At 46.8% G+C, this 18,186-nt stretch overlaps 1 protein-coding gene across 1 annotated transcript in view; it reads right to left on the reverse strand.

The window, feature by feature from the left end:
- The window catches only part of ACSF2 (acyl-CoA synthetase family member 2), a 36,880-nt gene extending 21,737 nt beyond the window's left edge, over positions 1 to 15,143 (reverse strand). Inside the window, exons 1-10 of the mRNA XM_071573666.1 lie at positions 14,984 to 15,143; positions 9,488 to 9,683; positions 7,585 to 7,713; positions 6,534 to 6,587; positions 3,841 to 3,959; positions 3,455 to 3,617; positions 2,929 to 3,024; positions 1,878 to 2,026; positions 1,146 to 1,237; positions 20 to 96 (exon numbers count right to left, since the gene is read on the reverse strand). Coding sequence (XP_071429767.1) covers positions 20 to 96; positions 1,146 to 1,237; positions 1,878 to 2,026; positions 2,929 to 3,024; positions 3,455 to 3,617; positions 3,841 to 3,959; positions 6,534 to 6,587; positions 7,585 to 7,713; positions 9,488 to 9,683; positions 14,984 to 15,072 — 1,164 coding nt within the window. The 5' untranslated portion in view covers positions 15,073 to 15,143. The remainder of the gene's footprint in view (positions 1 to 19; positions 97 to 1,145; positions 1,238 to 1,877; positions 2,027 to 2,928; positions 3,025 to 3,454; positions 3,618 to 3,840; positions 3,960 to 6,533; positions 6,588 to 7,584; positions 7,714 to 9,487; positions 9,684 to 14,983) is intronic.
- Between the last annotated feature and the right edge of the window lie 3,043 nt (positions 15,144 to 18,186).

Below are 18,186 nucleotides of genomic sequence, written 5' to 3' on the forward strand. Positions count from 1 at the left end.
CACAGTGACCGTGACTCACCAGGAGCTCTGGCATGTGCATCTTTGTCATAATCGTCTTCATGATCTCCGGGGGAACAGGAGAACCTGCAATGACTCCTGGAAGAAAGAGGAAAATATGTTGAAAACCATCTATTTATTCCCAGAAGCATTCCCTCAAATTGTTCTGCACTCCCAGATTTCAAAGCTGGTAAGATCTTTGGAATACCTGGCTCATGTCAAAATACTTTCTATTTTTATGGATACAAGTTATTCTAGAAGCAAAGGCTGCAGCAAAGCCAGTTTCCCTGAATGAATTAAAGCCTGGCATAGTTCACTTGCTAGGAAGGCAAACTTTACAGTACAAACTTAGTCCAAGCTGCAGTTCCCAAAAAAGGAAAGATTCAGAGCAGAAAGAGGTGCAGATTTTTAGGAGGACAAACACTCCCATCAATCCTCACCATAAACTCTAAAAACCTTTCCTCCTGCCTTGCACAGAGCAGTCCTTTTGGGAGAGGGCAGATCCCACTGCCACCTGTTCCATACTAAGATGACAGAGCAAAAGAGCAGAGTAATATATGGGCTTTTCTGGGGAACAGGGTGAGACAGGACCATTTGTCACATAGCAGAGATTATTAGGTAACCTGCTTAAATATTTCCTTATGCTCCAGCACCATTGTCTCTCTGTGCTGGTGTCCTCCCCAGTTGGCTGCAACAAGAGAGGAAGATACAGGCTATCACAAACTCTTCAGTACTTGGATCAACGACTTCAGAAACAGGCAGGAAACTTTAGGTCGGAGAGACAAATCCCACCGTGGCTCTGCTTTAGCGACTACAGCAGCCTGAAGCACAGAAAGCATCTGCTGCCACACTGTGGTGGCTGGTGAGATGAGAGTTGAGGAGAATCGGGCTATTCCTGGTACCTCCTCTTGCAGCTGAAACAGACTTCCCTAGACTGCCTTAAAATGAGAGTCCTAAAATACATAATGATTGAAGGATTCCCCAAGGAATGGAAATGTAGCATCAAATTAACAGGGAAAACGCAAAGCTCAAAACTAAACTCTTCCCACCAGAAGAGCATTTGCTTACAAAACTTAACACAGCCTCCCAGCAGGGAACTGGGAATATCCTGTTTCCCAGGATTTTTCCATTTGGGTGCTGAGACTTACCTCCCCGGAGTGATGACAGGTCGTAGGAGCCAAAGTCTGGCTGGGAGAGCATATCTATGAACATGGTTGGGGTGCCGAGGAGATAGGAGCATCTTGAGGAAGAGAAGGAAAAAAAGGCAAAGCTGCAGAGCCAGAACTGGGGCAGCCACAGCTCAGCATCCCAGAACAGCATCCATCCCATCCCACCCCACCCCACCCCACCCCACCCCACCCCACACAGGGCTGCAGAGCAGCAGCATGGAGGCAGGCACAGCAGATGTGCTATCCATCAGCACACAGAGAAATGTCTAAAAATATATAGATATAGACATGTATGCATGTGTGATGCAGACATAGCAACAGCTCTTCTGTTTCACAAGTTATACTTGAGAAACAATCTAGAAACACAACAATCTGAGCAGCAGAGCTGGACTTAAAGAGGAAGGGCAGGTGTTTAGATGTGAAAACACACCAGCCACAGCAAACCAAGACACCACTATGCTTTCCAGCCAAAGCCCTGTGGTGACCTGAAGGATCCTTTAATTATGGGAGAAGTGTGTCACACTCCCAAGCACAGCTGAAAAGGCAGATTTCAGCTCCTGAAGTGCCTGTGCAAGCACATGCACCAGCAACCCCAACCCACCCATCATTGGGAGGAGGGGTGTGAGCAACGGCCTGGCAGGTGAGGTGAGGGAAGTAGCACAGCCATGAGGCCATGAACTGCTCTGTAACAAGACACAAAAGAGCTCTCACCTCTCTCGAGACACGGCCTCCAGCGCAGCCTTCCCCTCGAAGCTGGGCGATGAGAAGATGCAGCAGGACCCGTGCAGGGCCATGACCATGCAGCCTCCCACCGATGCCAGGCAGTGATAGAGGGGTGCAGGGAGGCCAAAGCGATGGTCCTGGCATCAACCAAAGACAATAGTGAGGAGAGGAGACCTCCCAGTCCGTGTCCAGCCCACCTCACTGATGAAGAGCAAAGATCTGAGCAGAGACATTTTTCCTGATCCACTTGCTGGAGGTCTGACATTCAGCTCTGTTCCTGTTAGGTGGAAACATGACTCTGACACCTCCAGCAATAAAAATCATTTTGGGAAGTTCCTAATGTCAAAATTTCATTCTGTAATTTTGCAATGTCTTTTTTTTTTCTGGGCTCTTTAATCTGGTATTGCTTACACATTGCACACCAAAAGAGAAGAGTGGGTGTGCTGTGACAGGCATGAAATATTCAGGACTTGGCACATGCTAATAATTTTATTTTGCTTTTTTAAAAACACCAAAGGCTCTGAAGACTGATTGAAACAACTCATCCATTTTCTGGATCAAAGCTGATATGTTAGAAATAAATACTTCAGTACTTCAAAAGAAAATATTTGCCTTTAAAAATTTTTAAAAGAATCTAGAAATGGAGAGGTTGTACCCTGATAAGAGTCATGAGACTGTAAACATGGCATTAAATGAAGTCATGTAAACCAAATTAAAACCTCATTCAACAGAATTCAAAGCTAACATTCGAGTCTTGCAATTATTTGAAATGAGTATTCACCAAAATGAAAAGTGATTAATTTCATGATTTTTCCCCCACAAAAAGATAGCTTTCCCCCCCCAAAAAAAGCTTCATATGAAACTAAAATGAAACATCAATGAACTCCATTGAAATGCAAAATGCTATGCATTAATATCCCTCAATGTCATTTGCAGCAAAACATCCTGTCCTTCCTCTGAGCAAGCCCCAACACTCTCCACACATGTTCTCTCTGTGGCAGTGGAGACCACCCCAAACTGTGTTCCCTCCAACACCCACCTGCTCTGTGATCCCCAGCCTCAGACCGATGAGATTGGCATTATTCACAATATTCCTGTGGGACAAGGTGGCTCCTTTGGGGCTTCCCGTTGTCCCCTGGAAGACACAGAACAATTATGCAATGATGCCACCTTTTCTGAGGATGAGCTATGTGTGCTCTGCAGAGATTTCCCAGGCACACCCTGGGGTGATCTTGCACTTTGTTCTCCACTCAGACCTGGGAGATCACTTTTTTCTTCCTTAACAGAATCTGAAACCCAAACCACAGCAAAAAATAACCCAACTTCAGCTGAACAGAATTCATCTGATACCCTCTTATCTCTATCAGTCCCTGACAAAGGGCTGAGCAGCAAGAATGGAAGAAGTAAGTGGAAATGCTAGAACACTTCTTCCATCCTAGAGCAGAAGCTGCAAGCTTGGTCTCAGAGGGCAGAAGGCAAAGGAAATGGGATGCTCAGGACCACACACATCTTTCCCCATGTCCCCAGCGAGGAATCCAACCACCTGGAGCTGGCAGGGCACCTACTGAAGTGAACTGGATGTTGATGGGGTCATTGCAGGACAGGGTCTGCTCCACTGCTCTTAGCTGCTTCATATGGCTGCTGTCCCCAGCCTGCATCACTTCATCCATGTGGAAGGTGCCAGGCAGCTTGGAATCCAACATGATAACAATGGATAAGTCAGGAAGCCTGGCAGAGAGAAAAATAGCATCAACAATAACAGAACAAGGAGAAAACTGCCCAGATAGGTGCACACCAGTCAGGACAAACCTCCAGACCAGCCTAACTTTTCTTCAGATGAGACCCTGTATGGGTCCTTCTTCCACCAAAGCCTGTGTTGTGCAGCTGAGGGGACACAAGGCGGGACACAGCTGTGGGGTCAGTGCAAAGACACCAGATGTTCCTAACTCACCTTTTGCTCTTTATTGCCCCTGGACTGGATTTTTCTAGCTCGGGACATGACTGCTTTAGAATATCATAGTATTTCTGTCTTTTGAATTCAGTGGGGAACACCAGTGCCTTACAGCCAACCTGTGAAGGGAGACAGAAACTTGTGAGAAGTCACATTGGGTTGATGGTCAGGACATGATACAGGAACAACAGGAAGGTTCAGTGAGAACAAAAGCAAACAGAGCCCTTACATCTGTGCATTCATAAACCCCCCTCAAGAGCAGAGCAGGGTGGTGTCACTGCACACCCAGCACTCCAAGCCTGGATCCAGGTGTGCAGCCGGTGCTTTGCTCCTCCCTGCTGCTGGGTTCAGGATGGGATGGTTTATTTTTGCTGGGTTAGAAAGCAGAGCTGCAGCCTGAGGTTCCCTCTTTGCCCAGGATCAGCACTCCTCGTTGTCACCACCAAGGCAAACAACTTATTTTTCAGATTACGAATCTCAACACTAACAAAAAACTCAGTCCCAAAACATGAATAAATAAATAAAGTTAAAACAAATTAATTTGTTTTCATCTGAAATGAGGATTTTTGAGGAACTTTGGAAAAATAAGAAAACCTAAAGCCTGCCTTTAAGGTCAAGCCAAGATTTTATTGTAGGAGTTGTTTATAAGGTGTTCCTTTTCTTAAAAATTTTCCACATCTTTTTAAAGCTTTAACTATTTTGAAAATTAAAACATTTTGCATTCAACCCTTACATTTACATAATCCCAAAACAAAGCGCCTTAATTATTCCAAGAATTTTCATTTCTTTCTCAGCAGAGATTTGCTGAATTTGACCCAGATTTGCAAACTGCTTTCATCTTCCAAAAAATGCATTCTTGACAAATAAACTATTACATAAATGATTTACTCGGCTGTCCTCATTATTTTCCCAAAGTCTGGGAAATCAGGAGACCAAGGCTATGCCAATAAATTATTTGTAAGTACCCTCTGGGCTTTGTCAGAAAAGAAGATAAACATTTGCTCTATTTTTTGGAACAGGCTGCCCAGAACCCAGGGGACTGAGTTTGTATTGAGCCTTTGTAACTTTTTACTATTAATTCCTTCAAACTACAATTCTGGCTGAACCAGCTCTGAAAAACAGACACTGTGTGAGGAGAGGACCATGCAGGGCTGATGCTGTACAAGGTAAGCGCCTCTGGGTGGGCATCTCCCACTTGGCTTCAACCTGAATGGCAGCAGACCTGTCTTCAAAGAACATAGACTATGAAACCTGTCATCAGTTTGCTTTTACAAAGCCCTGCAAACACAGTAGGAAAGCAAGGAATGGTTATTCTGCATATATTTCTGTATATACCAAAGGAAGGGAACCTGATGGAGCAACAATAGGACCACACAGGTGGACAGGATCCAACAGGCAAAGCCCTAAAGCCTTTAGGAATTTTGTTGTGCAAATTAACAAACACAAACATATCATTAGAAGGGTGAGGAACATCAGAGATCCCAGGTGCATAGAAAAGCTGGAAATGCTGGGAAGGCAAGACAGGAGCAATTCCCAGCAGAGCTGAATCACATCTCTGCTCTTATCCCATTGACACTCCAGATTTACACGAGAGGAGGAAATCAGAACAGACTCTGACATAGAGAGATGGAAAGGAAAACAAAAGCCAGGTCCTGCTGGGTAAAAAGGGAAGTACTGAGTTGCACATTCCAGAGGGTGAGAGAAGCAGAAGGACACCCACCCTGAAGAGATGAGCTCCACTGCAGCACTGGGTTCAACCCCAATGCACAAGAATGGGACTGACACCAGTGAGACTGCTGTGAGAGGATTAATGAAATGAGAATTCAAATTGCAGACGCAAAACCCAATTACAGAGTTACTGATAAAAGAGAAAAGTCTCCCTTCATTGCTAGAAATTATCCACTTTCTAGGTAAAACAGTAACTTCAGTGGTCCTGGGAACACACAGAAGTGGTCCCCTCCCCTTTGATTTAAAGCTGAACAAATTAAATTCTTAATTTTTAGCTATCAAATGTTTAATATCCTGAATTCCTCATTAATTGAGCTAAGGAGCCTGAGCAGTTTCAATTGATTGGTGTTCTGCACATTGCAAGCTCAAACTCAGGCAGGTGTGTGAGGGTAGTTGGGGTGGCCAGGATCAGACAGCAGAAAGATGATAAGCAGTGCCAACACCTGGGACTTTAACTAGCTTAAAACCAAGGCCAGCCAGGCTTCAGACAATGCTGGGAAGCAGAAATCAAGCTATGAAGTAGGCTGGTCCTTTCTGAGGTTCTACTTTCAAGGTGATTTTTGCCCTGAGCAGGAGGGGCAAAGAGGAGACATCTAGTCTTGCACTTTTTCCTCATTCCCTAGTAAATGATTGCTGTCAGATATGGTTGAGTTGGGGTAATCTTGGCAGTACATGGCTGTTAGCAGGGAGAGAGGGGCATGAGAAGGATGCAGAAGTGTCCATCAAACAGACAGGGTGGCAGCAACAAGAAACAGCAACAACCACGACCAGTGAACTGCAGCTTCATCCCCTTGGTCACTGTGTGGTGGTGTCCCCTCTACACAGCCACCACAAGCCCTGCTCTCCAGCCAGGTCTCCCTGTTATGCCCAAGCCTCAAGCAGAAGCTCATCTGTACCATGTCCCCCCTTTCTCAAATGCTTGTAGGAGTTTTCATAACAAATCAATTAGTGAGTGCTGTACCAACCTTCCTGAGAACAAACTCCAGCTCAGAGGCCTGGTAGGCTGGATTCACAGATACCTGAAGAGGGAGAAACAACAAGGTTGATCAGAGTTATGCTTGCCTTGAAAATCCTCCCCCCAACACATACTTCAACAGAAAATTTCTCCCAGGGATAAGCCACACTCAAAGCCTCTCCTCCAACACACAAAACTAAGAGATCAGCACCACAGGGATTCCACATCCACAGGAAAAAAAATCTAAATTCTGTGTTTGCACAAAAACAGACTCAAAAGAGATTTATGTGAGGTCACATAGTCAAGACAGAGTTTCAGAAACAGAAACCAGACCTTCTGTCTCACTGGCAGACATTCAATCCATTAAACTAGACCAAAACTCAAATGCAAGTCAGGATTCTTGATGGGCAATCATGAAAATACTTTCTCCATTCCAGCTCTCCACAGAAATAGTATTGGCCACTGGAATTGAGTGCACCCCCATGTTCATACTGAGCCACACTCCTTCACCCTGTTCCTGAAGACCTGGGCTGAACCAGGATGAAGAGATCAGACCAGAATGCTGGGTTTAGACCTTACAACAGTGCTCTGCTTAAATAAGGTGCATTTTGGTGAATATGCCAGGTCATACTATCAAATTAAAACTGTATTTGGTGATATGCAGCTTGGACTGGATTTTCAAGTGAGCATTTGCTCCATTAAGCAATACATTTGGAGGGATCTAACGAGCTGGTAACCGGTTAGGACAGCAACATCCTACAAAAAGTGGTCCTCTAAGGAAAAGCACATCTGCTTCTATCATCAGCTGCTGCAAGTTAGTTCACAACAGTTTCTTGCTGCTCCATTCCAAGCAGTCTGCGTCCCTACAGAGTGGAGGACAAAGATGCAGAGAGCTGCACAGATCTTGTTTAAATACGGCGTTCAGTTATAAACAACATGCCAGGTAAGAGCAGGGAAAGAAGAGACAACAAACTTTATTCTCCAGTATCTCCTATTGCTTCTTTGTCTTTGTTTCCTTTGCAAGTAGACAGATAAAAACCCAGACACAGCAAATTCCTTACCAGGATGATTCCTGCCTGGGCAGTTGCAAACTGCATAAGAACCCACTCGTATTTATTGGGTCCCCACATCCCCAGCCGGTCTCCCTTCTTCAGCCCAAGAGCCAGGAGCCCAGCTGCTGCCTGGTCCACCTGTGAAACACAAGGTAAGAGCCTGAGGATCACACACGGGGTGCAGTGGGGCATATTTGTCTCCAGGCACAGCTTTCTGGGGGAAAAGCATCCTCTTTGCAACTGAAGTGGGACAGAATGTACCTCCCCTGCACAGTTCATCGGTCTGTGGGTACAGCAGCTTCTGAGCCTCAGAGCACAGACCAACCCCTGCTCCTCAGGTTGACTGAAAGGATAGACATAACAAGCCTGGAACAATACCACAAAGCAGGAAGGAAACCAAAATATAAAATTATGTACAATTTGTTGCAAGTTAATTCCAGCTCAAAGACTACTTAGTGCCTGGCTCCTCATCAACTACACTTAGGACTAAGCCTTACCCCTATGCTGGGCTCATCCATGCTGTTGGATCTGCCTCCCTTTTGGGATATCACTTACTTCAAAAAGGGCTCAAGCGGAGAAAATTGTATTGAGTGATTTTGACCATTTTGGGGTTCCTATACTCATAAGCCCCATGAGGAGCAGCTGAGGAGCTGAGGGGGCTCAGCCTGGAGAAAAGGAAGCTCAGGGGGGACCTTCTCACTCTCTGCAACTCCCTGACAGGAGAGGGGAGCTGGGGCAGGGTTGGGCTCTGCTCCCAGGGAACAGGGACGGGACAAGAGGAAAACTGTGCCAGGGGAAGGTCAGATTGGACATTAGGAGGAATTTCTTCACTGAAAGGGTTGTTAAATACTGGAATGGACTTCCCAGGGAGGTGATGGAGTCACCACCCTTGGAGGTGTTCAAGAAACAACTGAACGTGACACTCAATGCTCTGGTCTAGTTAACACAGTAGTGATCAGCGAAAAGTTGGACTCAATGATCTTGGAGGTCTTTTCCAATCTTAATCATTCTGTGATTCTGTGATTAATTAACTTGAATCCAGCCACTATATTACCACCTTCTTTGTGAGATAGTAAACATGTTTCAGTTGTGCAGATGCATGGATAAACATTCTGAGGTATTCAGGAAAGCTTTTATAGTTTTGTTATGTTCTCAAATTTATGAAATCTACCCTGTAGGAGATACAAACTTGAATAGCTATTCTCTGATTTAGTTCAGAACTATAGCCCACTTCTTAAAATCAGGGTGAACACAGCTAATCTTGTTTATGTAAATGGACGTGACCAAAACCAGAGTAAGCCTAAAAATATCTTCAGGAAAAAAAAACAACTCTTCCTAACCAAGATCATATCATATCACATATCATAACTACATTCCAGCCTTGAAATGCTGTCCCTTAATTCTGAAAACAGCTAAACATATATTTGTATGCAATATGCACACACACACATACACATAGATACACCCACACATGTCTGTGCAGGTAATATTGAGCCTTAGTCCTTGACTTTGCTCCATTGCCTTTGTGGTTGGATTAAAAACGTCCACACACTCAGGACCTCTGATAGCAGAGTGACTAATACAGAAGGTGGAGTCGGCTCCAGTGGGGAAAACATCATTACTCAGCCCATAACCCATCAGATAGAGCCGATAATTTTAATGTATGAAAGTTCATTCTGGGATATTCAGCAAGCATTTTGTACACCCTGCTTCCTCCCTTTCATCTCAAGATTCTAAGGAGGGCAAAAGCAGCATATGCCCATCAGTTTGTGCTGAGGACATGCTGTTCCCTCTCCACCCACAACACACCTCAGTCCTGAGCTGAGCAATGAAGTGGTTTTCCATTTATCCATCACATCTGCTGTTGTTAACCACTCATCTGCACTCCCTGAGGGGTGAACCAGGCACTGACCTCCTTTTTGAACTGGGCAAACGTCCTCCGAACTCCATCCCGGCAGAAAACCAAGGCCTCGCGGTCAGGAAACCGCTCGACAGTCTCCTCCAGGCACTGGCCCATGGTTTTGTTGAGAAGGGGAATGTCCAAGGGCCCCTGGACATAGCTGTTGGTCACCTTGGGGGAGACAGAGGGCACCCTAGTGTGCAAGGCACTGTGAAAGAAAAGGAGAAGGGCCTATTTGATATAACCTGTCCACACAATTCTCCCCATCTGGGGGGGTTGTCAGTCTGCTGATGGCATCAGGAGTATACAAAGCACAATCCTGCAGAGCCTTTACAAAGCACAATCCTGCAGAGCCTTCATTCCTCCATGAGAAACAGGACCCTGCTCCCTGGTGGGGAAGGAGCCTCCACCAGCCCTGCAGACCAGGCAACTGGTCCTACCATCATCCACCTGTGGTGAAAACTGCACAGACATGTCAGGACATCTGGACAGACCATGGACTCCACAGTTTACTGAGAGACAGAAACTGGGTTTGGTCTTTCTGTAACAACAAAAAGTGTAAATAACTGGGAAGGAACCAAATCAAACCAGTTTGTAGATAAATTCTCCCAACTGATCAAAAATGGGCAGACAGCTGAGAAAGAGAAAATTAAAAATAAACTCAGAGGTCAGTCTCCAAAATGGTCAGCAGAGAAGAGTCTAATCCTGCAGAATAAACACTGTTTAGAAGAGCTCAGAGAAGCTGAGCTGTAACTGAGGCATCTGCAAAGGAATGGTCTGTGTATACAACAGCAAGCACTGTAGATGCTCTGTCTCTGCCAGCTGGAACACAAAGAGTTTACAGAACTGTAGACAGCATCTGTAAAATGAGGAGCTACCAGGGAGATGAGGGGAGAAAGTGCAGGGGCAATAACACAGCAGGAAGGAGATGATCCCTACAGCAAACACAGGACTGGAGGGGAGGAGGAGAGAAGGGAGGGGTCTGAGCAAAGCAAAGCTCAGGGCAGTAAAGCAGCATGGAGATATGGTGATGGTGGCCAAGCTGGAGAAGGAACAATGAGAGTTGGAGAGGAAACAGTAAGTCAGGAGAGACAGCAATGAGAAGATGTGGGCAGGGCAGTAGGGAATATAATTTTAAAATCATTAAGGTTTTCACAGAGGTCTGATCATCAGTGGAAAAGCAGTGATCTGCCCTCAAACTGCAGCTCCTGACCATCCAAGGGATGACCTGGACCTTGAGGGGCAGGGCTCAGGGACACTTGTGGGGTGCATAGCTCAGAGGCTGTGTTTGCAGATTCAATGTATAATGGGTGGATCCTTGCCTTAGGCAGTAAAATCACCTCAGCCTAAACTCAATTGTCACTCACTCATGATGAGATAAATATTTTCCAAAGACTTGGTGCCATTTACCACAAAGTATTTTTCTGCCCACAAAAAACAAGCCCCAGCATGGAGTTACCCCCTCTGTGCGGTGAAGTTTGATCTCAAGAGAACACCAAAACTAGATTTTACCTTCAGGAAGAGTTTTGCTCCAAGAACCAAGCAAACAAATCTCTTGCCCCCGCTGCTTTTAGGCAGATGGAGGATTGTGCAACTCCCACTGGGCTATGTTCAGACACCCCTCCTCTCAGAGCTCTTGGGCAACTCACATCAAGTGTGTAGAGCTGCCCAGGGAGGAGGAGGAGGAGGAGCAGGGAGGACAAGTGCTAAATCAAACTCTCATTTATTGTTTGAAATCTGCTGGGCAAGGCACATAGATAAACTAGGAGATGAAAGAAAGCTCTGCAGAAGAAAAGCCTTTATAAATACAGGTTCTATAAAATAAAGGCTGAAAAAGCTCTCCCTAACCCAAAGAGAGGATAAGCGCTCCTGGGAAAGCAGTAAAAGCCACAGCAGGCACTGACACTTGCTGGTTGAAGCAGTGACCAGAGAAGCCCCTGTTCCCTGTCATAGGGTGATCTCAGAGAAGCAACTCCAGCTGCTCACACAGGTGGATAAGAAACCCTCAGGCTGTTTGCTAAAATGTTTGCTGGAGACAACCACACTCACATCTCCCTCAAACCAAGTCGTTTCCAGTTTCAGCAGAGGCTGTTCCTAAACTCTCTGCTGTTCTCCACCAGCTGAGGCACAGAGAGGTTTCTGGGGAGGATGGGAGCTGGCAGGGAGCAGCAGCTGATGTGGTTGCGCAAGAGCACTTCCCCAAACACCATCTCAGGGGTCACTGGGAGCCAAGCAGGCTCAGCACTGGGCTGGAGTGGGAGCACACAAACACAAGCCTTTCACACGTTGAAAAGTTCCTCTGGGGACACCACTCAACGAGCCATATGGTAAAAAAATTGGTGCAACACATTATTCTACTGCATGATTGAAAAAAGAAACAACAAAATACAAACACAAAATGAGATTGGAGAGAGGAGAGAATATTACTGGAAAATTCAGGTTGAGAAAATTCAATCAAAATCAAAAATGTTCATCTGAAAGTCTCCTGCTCTCCACATTGAACCTTCAAGAGGTGCTTGCACAGCGCCTTACTGTCAATGAAGACAATGGCAAAACATTACACAGATCACGATTTCTGGGATTACTATCTCAATATTATTCCAGGCCTGAAGAGCCAAAGGGTTTCACTGACTTTGCAGAATCAGACTTTTACACTAAGGAAGGAAGGCACAAAGGCATAGGCAAATGACAAAGGTCCAGGCTTCATGGCTTGGCTTCTTCCTTGTCCCAAAACGTGGGGATGAAAGAGCACCAAAGAGCAGTAGAAGATGTCATTATAAATCCCTGTACTCCAAAACACCGTGAAAACACTGCTGGTTCCCCCCACAGTGTAAACATATGCACAGCCTGCTCTCAGAGGTTTCAAGCATTCCCATTTTCAAATGAAAGCATCAGCAGCACTGAAATTAGGGGCTAAGATATCTCGTGTTCATAACCCAGAGTCACAGACTCCCCTCAAAGCACTAAGTCACATCATTTCTTCAAGTCCTTTAAAGCAAAACTCACAACTGCCATTGAGTTTGAGCTCCCCAAATTCTGGTCTGACATTCGCATGTGTTTCAGCATTTCTCTATCACTCTGCCAGCAGAGACACAAGTGAAAGGCATGAGACAAACACAGCAGACTGTTGAAGCACTGGGGGTCAGGAATGGAAGGAATGAGGCAGATACAAGGTATGTTCATAATCAGTAGCATCATACTGGAAATCACGTGGGGTAGGTCTCCCTCCTGCCTACAGCCAGCAGAAGTGTATGTATCTGATCTGAAATAATGTATCAAGAGGCCTCTACAAAGAAAGAGTCCAAAGGATTTAGAAATAATCCTTGTGTTCATCTTTGTTACAGAAAACAAGTAATTCACCCTTCACCTCTTCCTACAAAGCATTTGGTGCTGCTGGAGATAAAACAAGACCAATGGTATGATATTACAGCAACTCTCATTTCCCTGACTCAGCCAGAGGAAAGCAAGTAAAACTCTGCTTGCTCTTAAGTGTTAGCACAGACTGTTAAAACATGACTTCTGGAGAGCACATGCCTTCTGTTAGCAACACATTTCAGCAGCAAGACAGCCTGCAGTGCATGCAAACGAGCCAGCCTCATCTCCAGGTTGTTCCTGCAAAACTCCATGACCCTGGAGTTCAGCAGCACAACTGAACAGAGAGACATGAGAGACCCGAGGAGAATGCATTCCCTTCCTATTCCATGCAAATGATGGGAGAGCAGCCAAATCCCAGCAATCCCAGAGAGCTCTCCTGCCTGAAGGAAGGATCAGACTGAAGCGAGTACTCTGGACTAATCCTGGGAGCTATTTGTATTTATCTCTGAACAGCCCCAATCAACAGTTTGGAATTGTTGATATAAGATAACCAGCTCTGTTTTCACCTTTAACTCTTCACCAGTCTCTACAGAATTTATCAAAAGAGAGGAACACAAGGCAGAGGCATTGGTGTAAACCTCTGTCCCCTTTACAGTGTGAAGAGCATTGACCTGACTTGTGCTGCCATCACTTCTGCACCTCTGTGAAAGGCCCTGCTCTTCCAGGACTTAGGAACTGCCCTGACTACAGAGTTCATACTCAGGGATGTTCATGGACCCCCTTGACAGTTCCTTTGCTCATGGACATCTACCAGGGGTTCTCCCTGCAAAGCAAGAGCTTTTGGGTCTTTCATATAATATGACTCCAATAAAAGGGTGGTGAAAGTTAGCCCTGCTCTGTCCTCACCTCTTCTTTAATCTGTTGACTAAAGAGTTAACCAGGTTCTCATTATGTTTGTTTTGGATTAAGGAAAGACAAGGTTCCCAGGGTTTTCAGACTCCTCCTGCAGCAACTTTCTGAACTTTCTGGTTGCTTTCTACTGTGTGTCTCTGCCCTCAGCACTCTTCCTGCCAAAAGGATAAATAATTTAGGAGCAGAATTTAATAAACATTTATTAATAATGTTACTAGAAAGAGCTGTCTAAATGGGTCTTTTCCTTCCAAGGACTTTGTGTTCCTGTCTTGCAGTTTCACTTCTGGGCTGAAGTGGACTTTAGAGAACTCTCTGTCATGCATCCCTTCTGAACCAATTTCCTACAAACTGATTTTGAGAAGGAATCTTGGAGCAGCCATGATGAAATGGCTTCAGCCATCTCATTCCTAATGTCAAACCAGCTGAAAAGAAACACCTGAACCCTGTCTGTGGAAAACGAAGGAACCTCCATAGCTCATGAAGAAATGTTCACTGGAAGTCATTCCTCACAGTGAATATCAGATAATCCTTCAGAGCCTTTCCCAAAGCCAGTTGCCTTCCCATTGCTGATCTTTCACACAAACTTTTTCCAAGAGGCAGCACTGAAGGAAAGCAAAAAAAAGAACTGGCCTGACCTCTCCCAGAGCTCCTTGGTGCCCCGGACCTGCTGTGTCCCCCACCACCCTGCCCACCCAGAGTCTGCAGGACCACAGGGGGACAGGGACACTGCCTGCAAGTCAGAGCGCTGAAGGATGAAGAAGCCATTTGATACATTTCACATTACCGAAATCAGGACGGAGCTGTGCACAAAGGAAGTTCAGACCTAGGCACACGTTCAGATCTCTCCACAAACTGCACAGGGCTCATCCCTGCCCCTCGTCCCCTCCCAGGGCTGGGGTGGCAGACCCAGGGGATGCAGCCTGCCGTCTCCCACTTTGGAGGGCTTTTAGGGGAGCCAAGGGACAGTGACACACCCCGAGATGAACCTGCCCTCCCTGCATGTGGCCTCTCGTCTGGCTGGACATTCACATCACCCTGAAGCTGCCGTATAGCCCCTGTCACCCATCACACGCGGTCTCCACCCTCTGCAGCCTCTATGCCCTACAGCCCCCCATCTCTGGTCCCCACAGACCTCCACCCTCTAGAGCCCCCATTCTTTGTTCTCCTCAGCCCCCTGTCCCCTACAGCCACTCATCCCCTATAACCCAACAGCCCTCCATCCCCTATAGCCCGTACCACCCGTTCCCCCACACTCCCTCCCGGTCCCCAGCCCACTCCTACCTTCCCGGCGGGAATCCCCACCGCCAGCCCGCCCGGTGCAGGAACCGCAGCCCGTGCCGGGGCAGCGCTGCCAGCCGGGCCGTGGCCATTCCTCCAGCGGCGGCAGAAACCGGCCACCAGACGGGACCCGACCCGTCCCGTCCCGCCGCTCGGCGCGCGGGGGCGGTGCCCGGCCCGCTCCGGCCCCGGCCCCGGCCCCGGCCCCGCTCCGCCCCATCCTCAGTGGCTGAGAGGCCCCGAAGCCCCGGGACCCTCCGCCGGCGGGGAGGGAGCGCCTGGTGGGACGGGGAGCAGGGAAAGCTCCCGCTCTGTCCGGGAGCGCGGGGAGTGCAGGGGTGGAGGCTCCGAGGGACCCCCGGCACACGGCTGGCGGCACGGAGTCCCGAAGGGCACCTGCCTCCACTTTGCTACACCTGTATGACTTGGTGCCTGAGCCCTGGAGTCACCAGCTGAGCTCCACCACTATCCACTCAATGAGTTATCAGTTACCACCTCACCAACAGCTCTAGGCACTCCCTGGCTTCTGCGCCCTCCTGTGGGAGAAGAGAGCGGCTGGGAATTGCAGTGCTGATCCAGGGCTGGGCAAGGCTGAGGCCCCCCTCAGCTAAGAGCAGGGGTGTGGGCAGGCATCTGTTGAGGAGCGTGGTGGTGCCGAGCTCTGCAGCAGCACTGATGCTGAAGTGGTGACATGTCATTCTTCCTCGCGGAAAATGACTGACAGCCTTCCTCGCCATGGCTACAGCAATGGCCAAAGGGTAATTAATCCTAATAAAAGGGTTGGAGTATAATTTTCAAGCCCAGAAATACTCTGTGTCTATTAAATACCATATGGACATTAACCAAACAGTTCTGTCAGTGCTGGCCTAAGTCATGGATTGCTTCTGAAGGCTTTTTGCATCTCTGCCCAGATAGAAGCTGGAATTAGTGTGCCTGAACATGGTGTGTCTGTGCCATGCTAAGCATAACAGTGACACACACCAAGCTGAACAAGACCATTGATATTGGCCTCAGAAGAGTGAATCTCAGACACTAAAGCCATAAATGTGCTCGTAACCAACTACCATCAGACCTGTGGTGTCTGACACTCGGTTTTAGAAACAGGAAGGATGTTATTGTCTGTCTGTCTCATGGAGTTTTAAGTCTTTCTAATCTACATGCACAGGTAACTCTTCAAGTCAGTCCCACTGCAATCAGCAGTGAGGTGAGTTTATGGATTCCCACAGGCCATGCAAGGCTGTGTGACATTCATGGCCAGAACTTGTTCTTTCACCATTTCAGCTCAGCACAAAGCAATTATCTTTGTCTGTGCTGATGGAGCATCAGTGTGCTCAGTGTTGTATAACCACAGGGGAAAAAAAATTGGTGTCTGGGATGGAAACACCTCACCTTTAATAAATAAAAATAAAACAGACTTTTGGCTTGATCTTCCCACATAACAATCATTAGCCCACAGGGTGAATCTTGGTTAAAGAAAGAATTAAACCAAGAATTATGCAGAAGTTAATGTAACCTTGACATTTGGCAATGTTTGTTCAAGATTGTCAAAGCAAAGGCTGCCTGAAGCACTACCACTTCATATACCATTGCATAAAGTATCATTCTGTTCTAATGAAGATTTAAAAATCTGCCTTCAAGTTAATCACAAATAAGCAGGTACATTTTGTAAACCATCTACACTTCTGTTTTACTAAGAGCCAAAAGCTCTTGGATTTCTGCAAACCCAGATTTCAGTTTCTGCAGCACTGCACTGACAAGGACCTTTCCCAGAGATGCAGAGGGTCTTGCTTTGGTGCCCCCAAAGTCCTGCTGGGTTCTGCTCTCTGGAGCAGGACTGTACATGGTGCCTCCCAGCCACAGAAAGGAACTGCACAGCATCTCATGTGAGTCCCTCGCTGCCTCAGGGTAACATAGGGCTCAGCAATCACCTGTCTCCCTCAGAGATCTGTCAATGAGAGACTTCTGCTGCATTCCCTGGGGCAGGCCTTCTCTAGCCCTTCCTCAGTCTCCAAATATTGTTCTGAAAAGCTGGGGGATAGGAGAGGTTCTTGGATAATTAGACCTTGCTCTTCTCAGATCTTTAATTTCTGGTCACCTTTGGAGAAACAATACCATGCTCTGAAAAACTTCTATAATCTCCTGGATGAGAGCACCTTCGCCTTGGGCAGACTCTGTTGGACTTTCTATGAGGCAAATTCTTGTGTGCTGTTTTGGGGTGCCTTTGCTCAGAGACCTCTGTGGTCTCAGTTCCCGCTGTGCTGAGCTAACACTGGTTTCTGGGTGTTGGAAGAGACTTACTGCCAGCTTAAAAACTAACTAATGCACCCACAGGGTCAATGCGCTGCAGTAACGAAAACATCTTTGTGTGGTCCTGTACACCAAGAATCACGCAGGGGTCAGGGAATTCAAGGTTAGTCCTTGCTGTAATCCCATTACCAGGTAACACTAGTTTGGCTCTGCTCCAGATTCCTTTCTCTTTCACTGACTTTCTCCACAGCAGGTCAGGAGAGTGCTCTGTTCCTGTAGCAATGGAGCTTTGGGAGAATAGCAGGAACATCCAAGGAGCATTCCCCCTCTGAAGAGACATTGTGGGGTAGCAGTCCAGCTGAGAAGGAATTCACCCCTTGGATTAGGGAGACTGCAGAGAGATTGAAGCAGCTGTATCAGCTGTTGTAAATCCAGGTGTTGATCACTGGGTTTCTGTGTTGTTACTGGGACTATTGGCTGTTAACTGGTTGGTTTTCCATGGGGTGGTGTTACTGGATGCGAGTTTCAGCAACCCATGAGGCTGGGCTGGGAGTTTTCCTTCTCTTTACAGGGCTGTTTCACATGGCCCAGATGCAAACTCCTGCCAGCTTGGCCAGGGTCCCAAGGCCAGTGCGATGGCAGGTGGGGTGCCCTGACACAATTGTCAAAACTTTTCACTGTTTATACATTTTAGCAAATAAAGGTATTGATGTTCACTGGTTACAACTTACCTAGTTCTCATGTTCTATCTTCTGTTATTTAATAATTCTCTCACTTCCCATGCTTAGTCCACATGCTCAGTCTTTCTTGTCTCTTGAGTTGGTGGATTTTCTTGATTCAGTGGCTGTGGGTTGGTGCTCGCAATCTCCCCCTGCCAAAATTACCTTTTACCCAGTTGGAGCTGATTCAGCACAGTTGCTGAGTTGGCTTTATTAGTTTCTTCCTTATCTTGAGGGTTC

Source organism: Pithys albifrons, chromosome 19 (assembly GCF_047495875.1).
Source record: "Pithys albifrons albifrons isolate INPA30051 chromosome 19, PitAlb_v1, whole genome shotgun sequence".
NCBI classification, from domain to species: domain Eukaryota; kingdom Metazoa; phylum Chordata; class Aves; order Passeriformes; family Thamnophilidae; genus Pithys; species Pithys albifrons.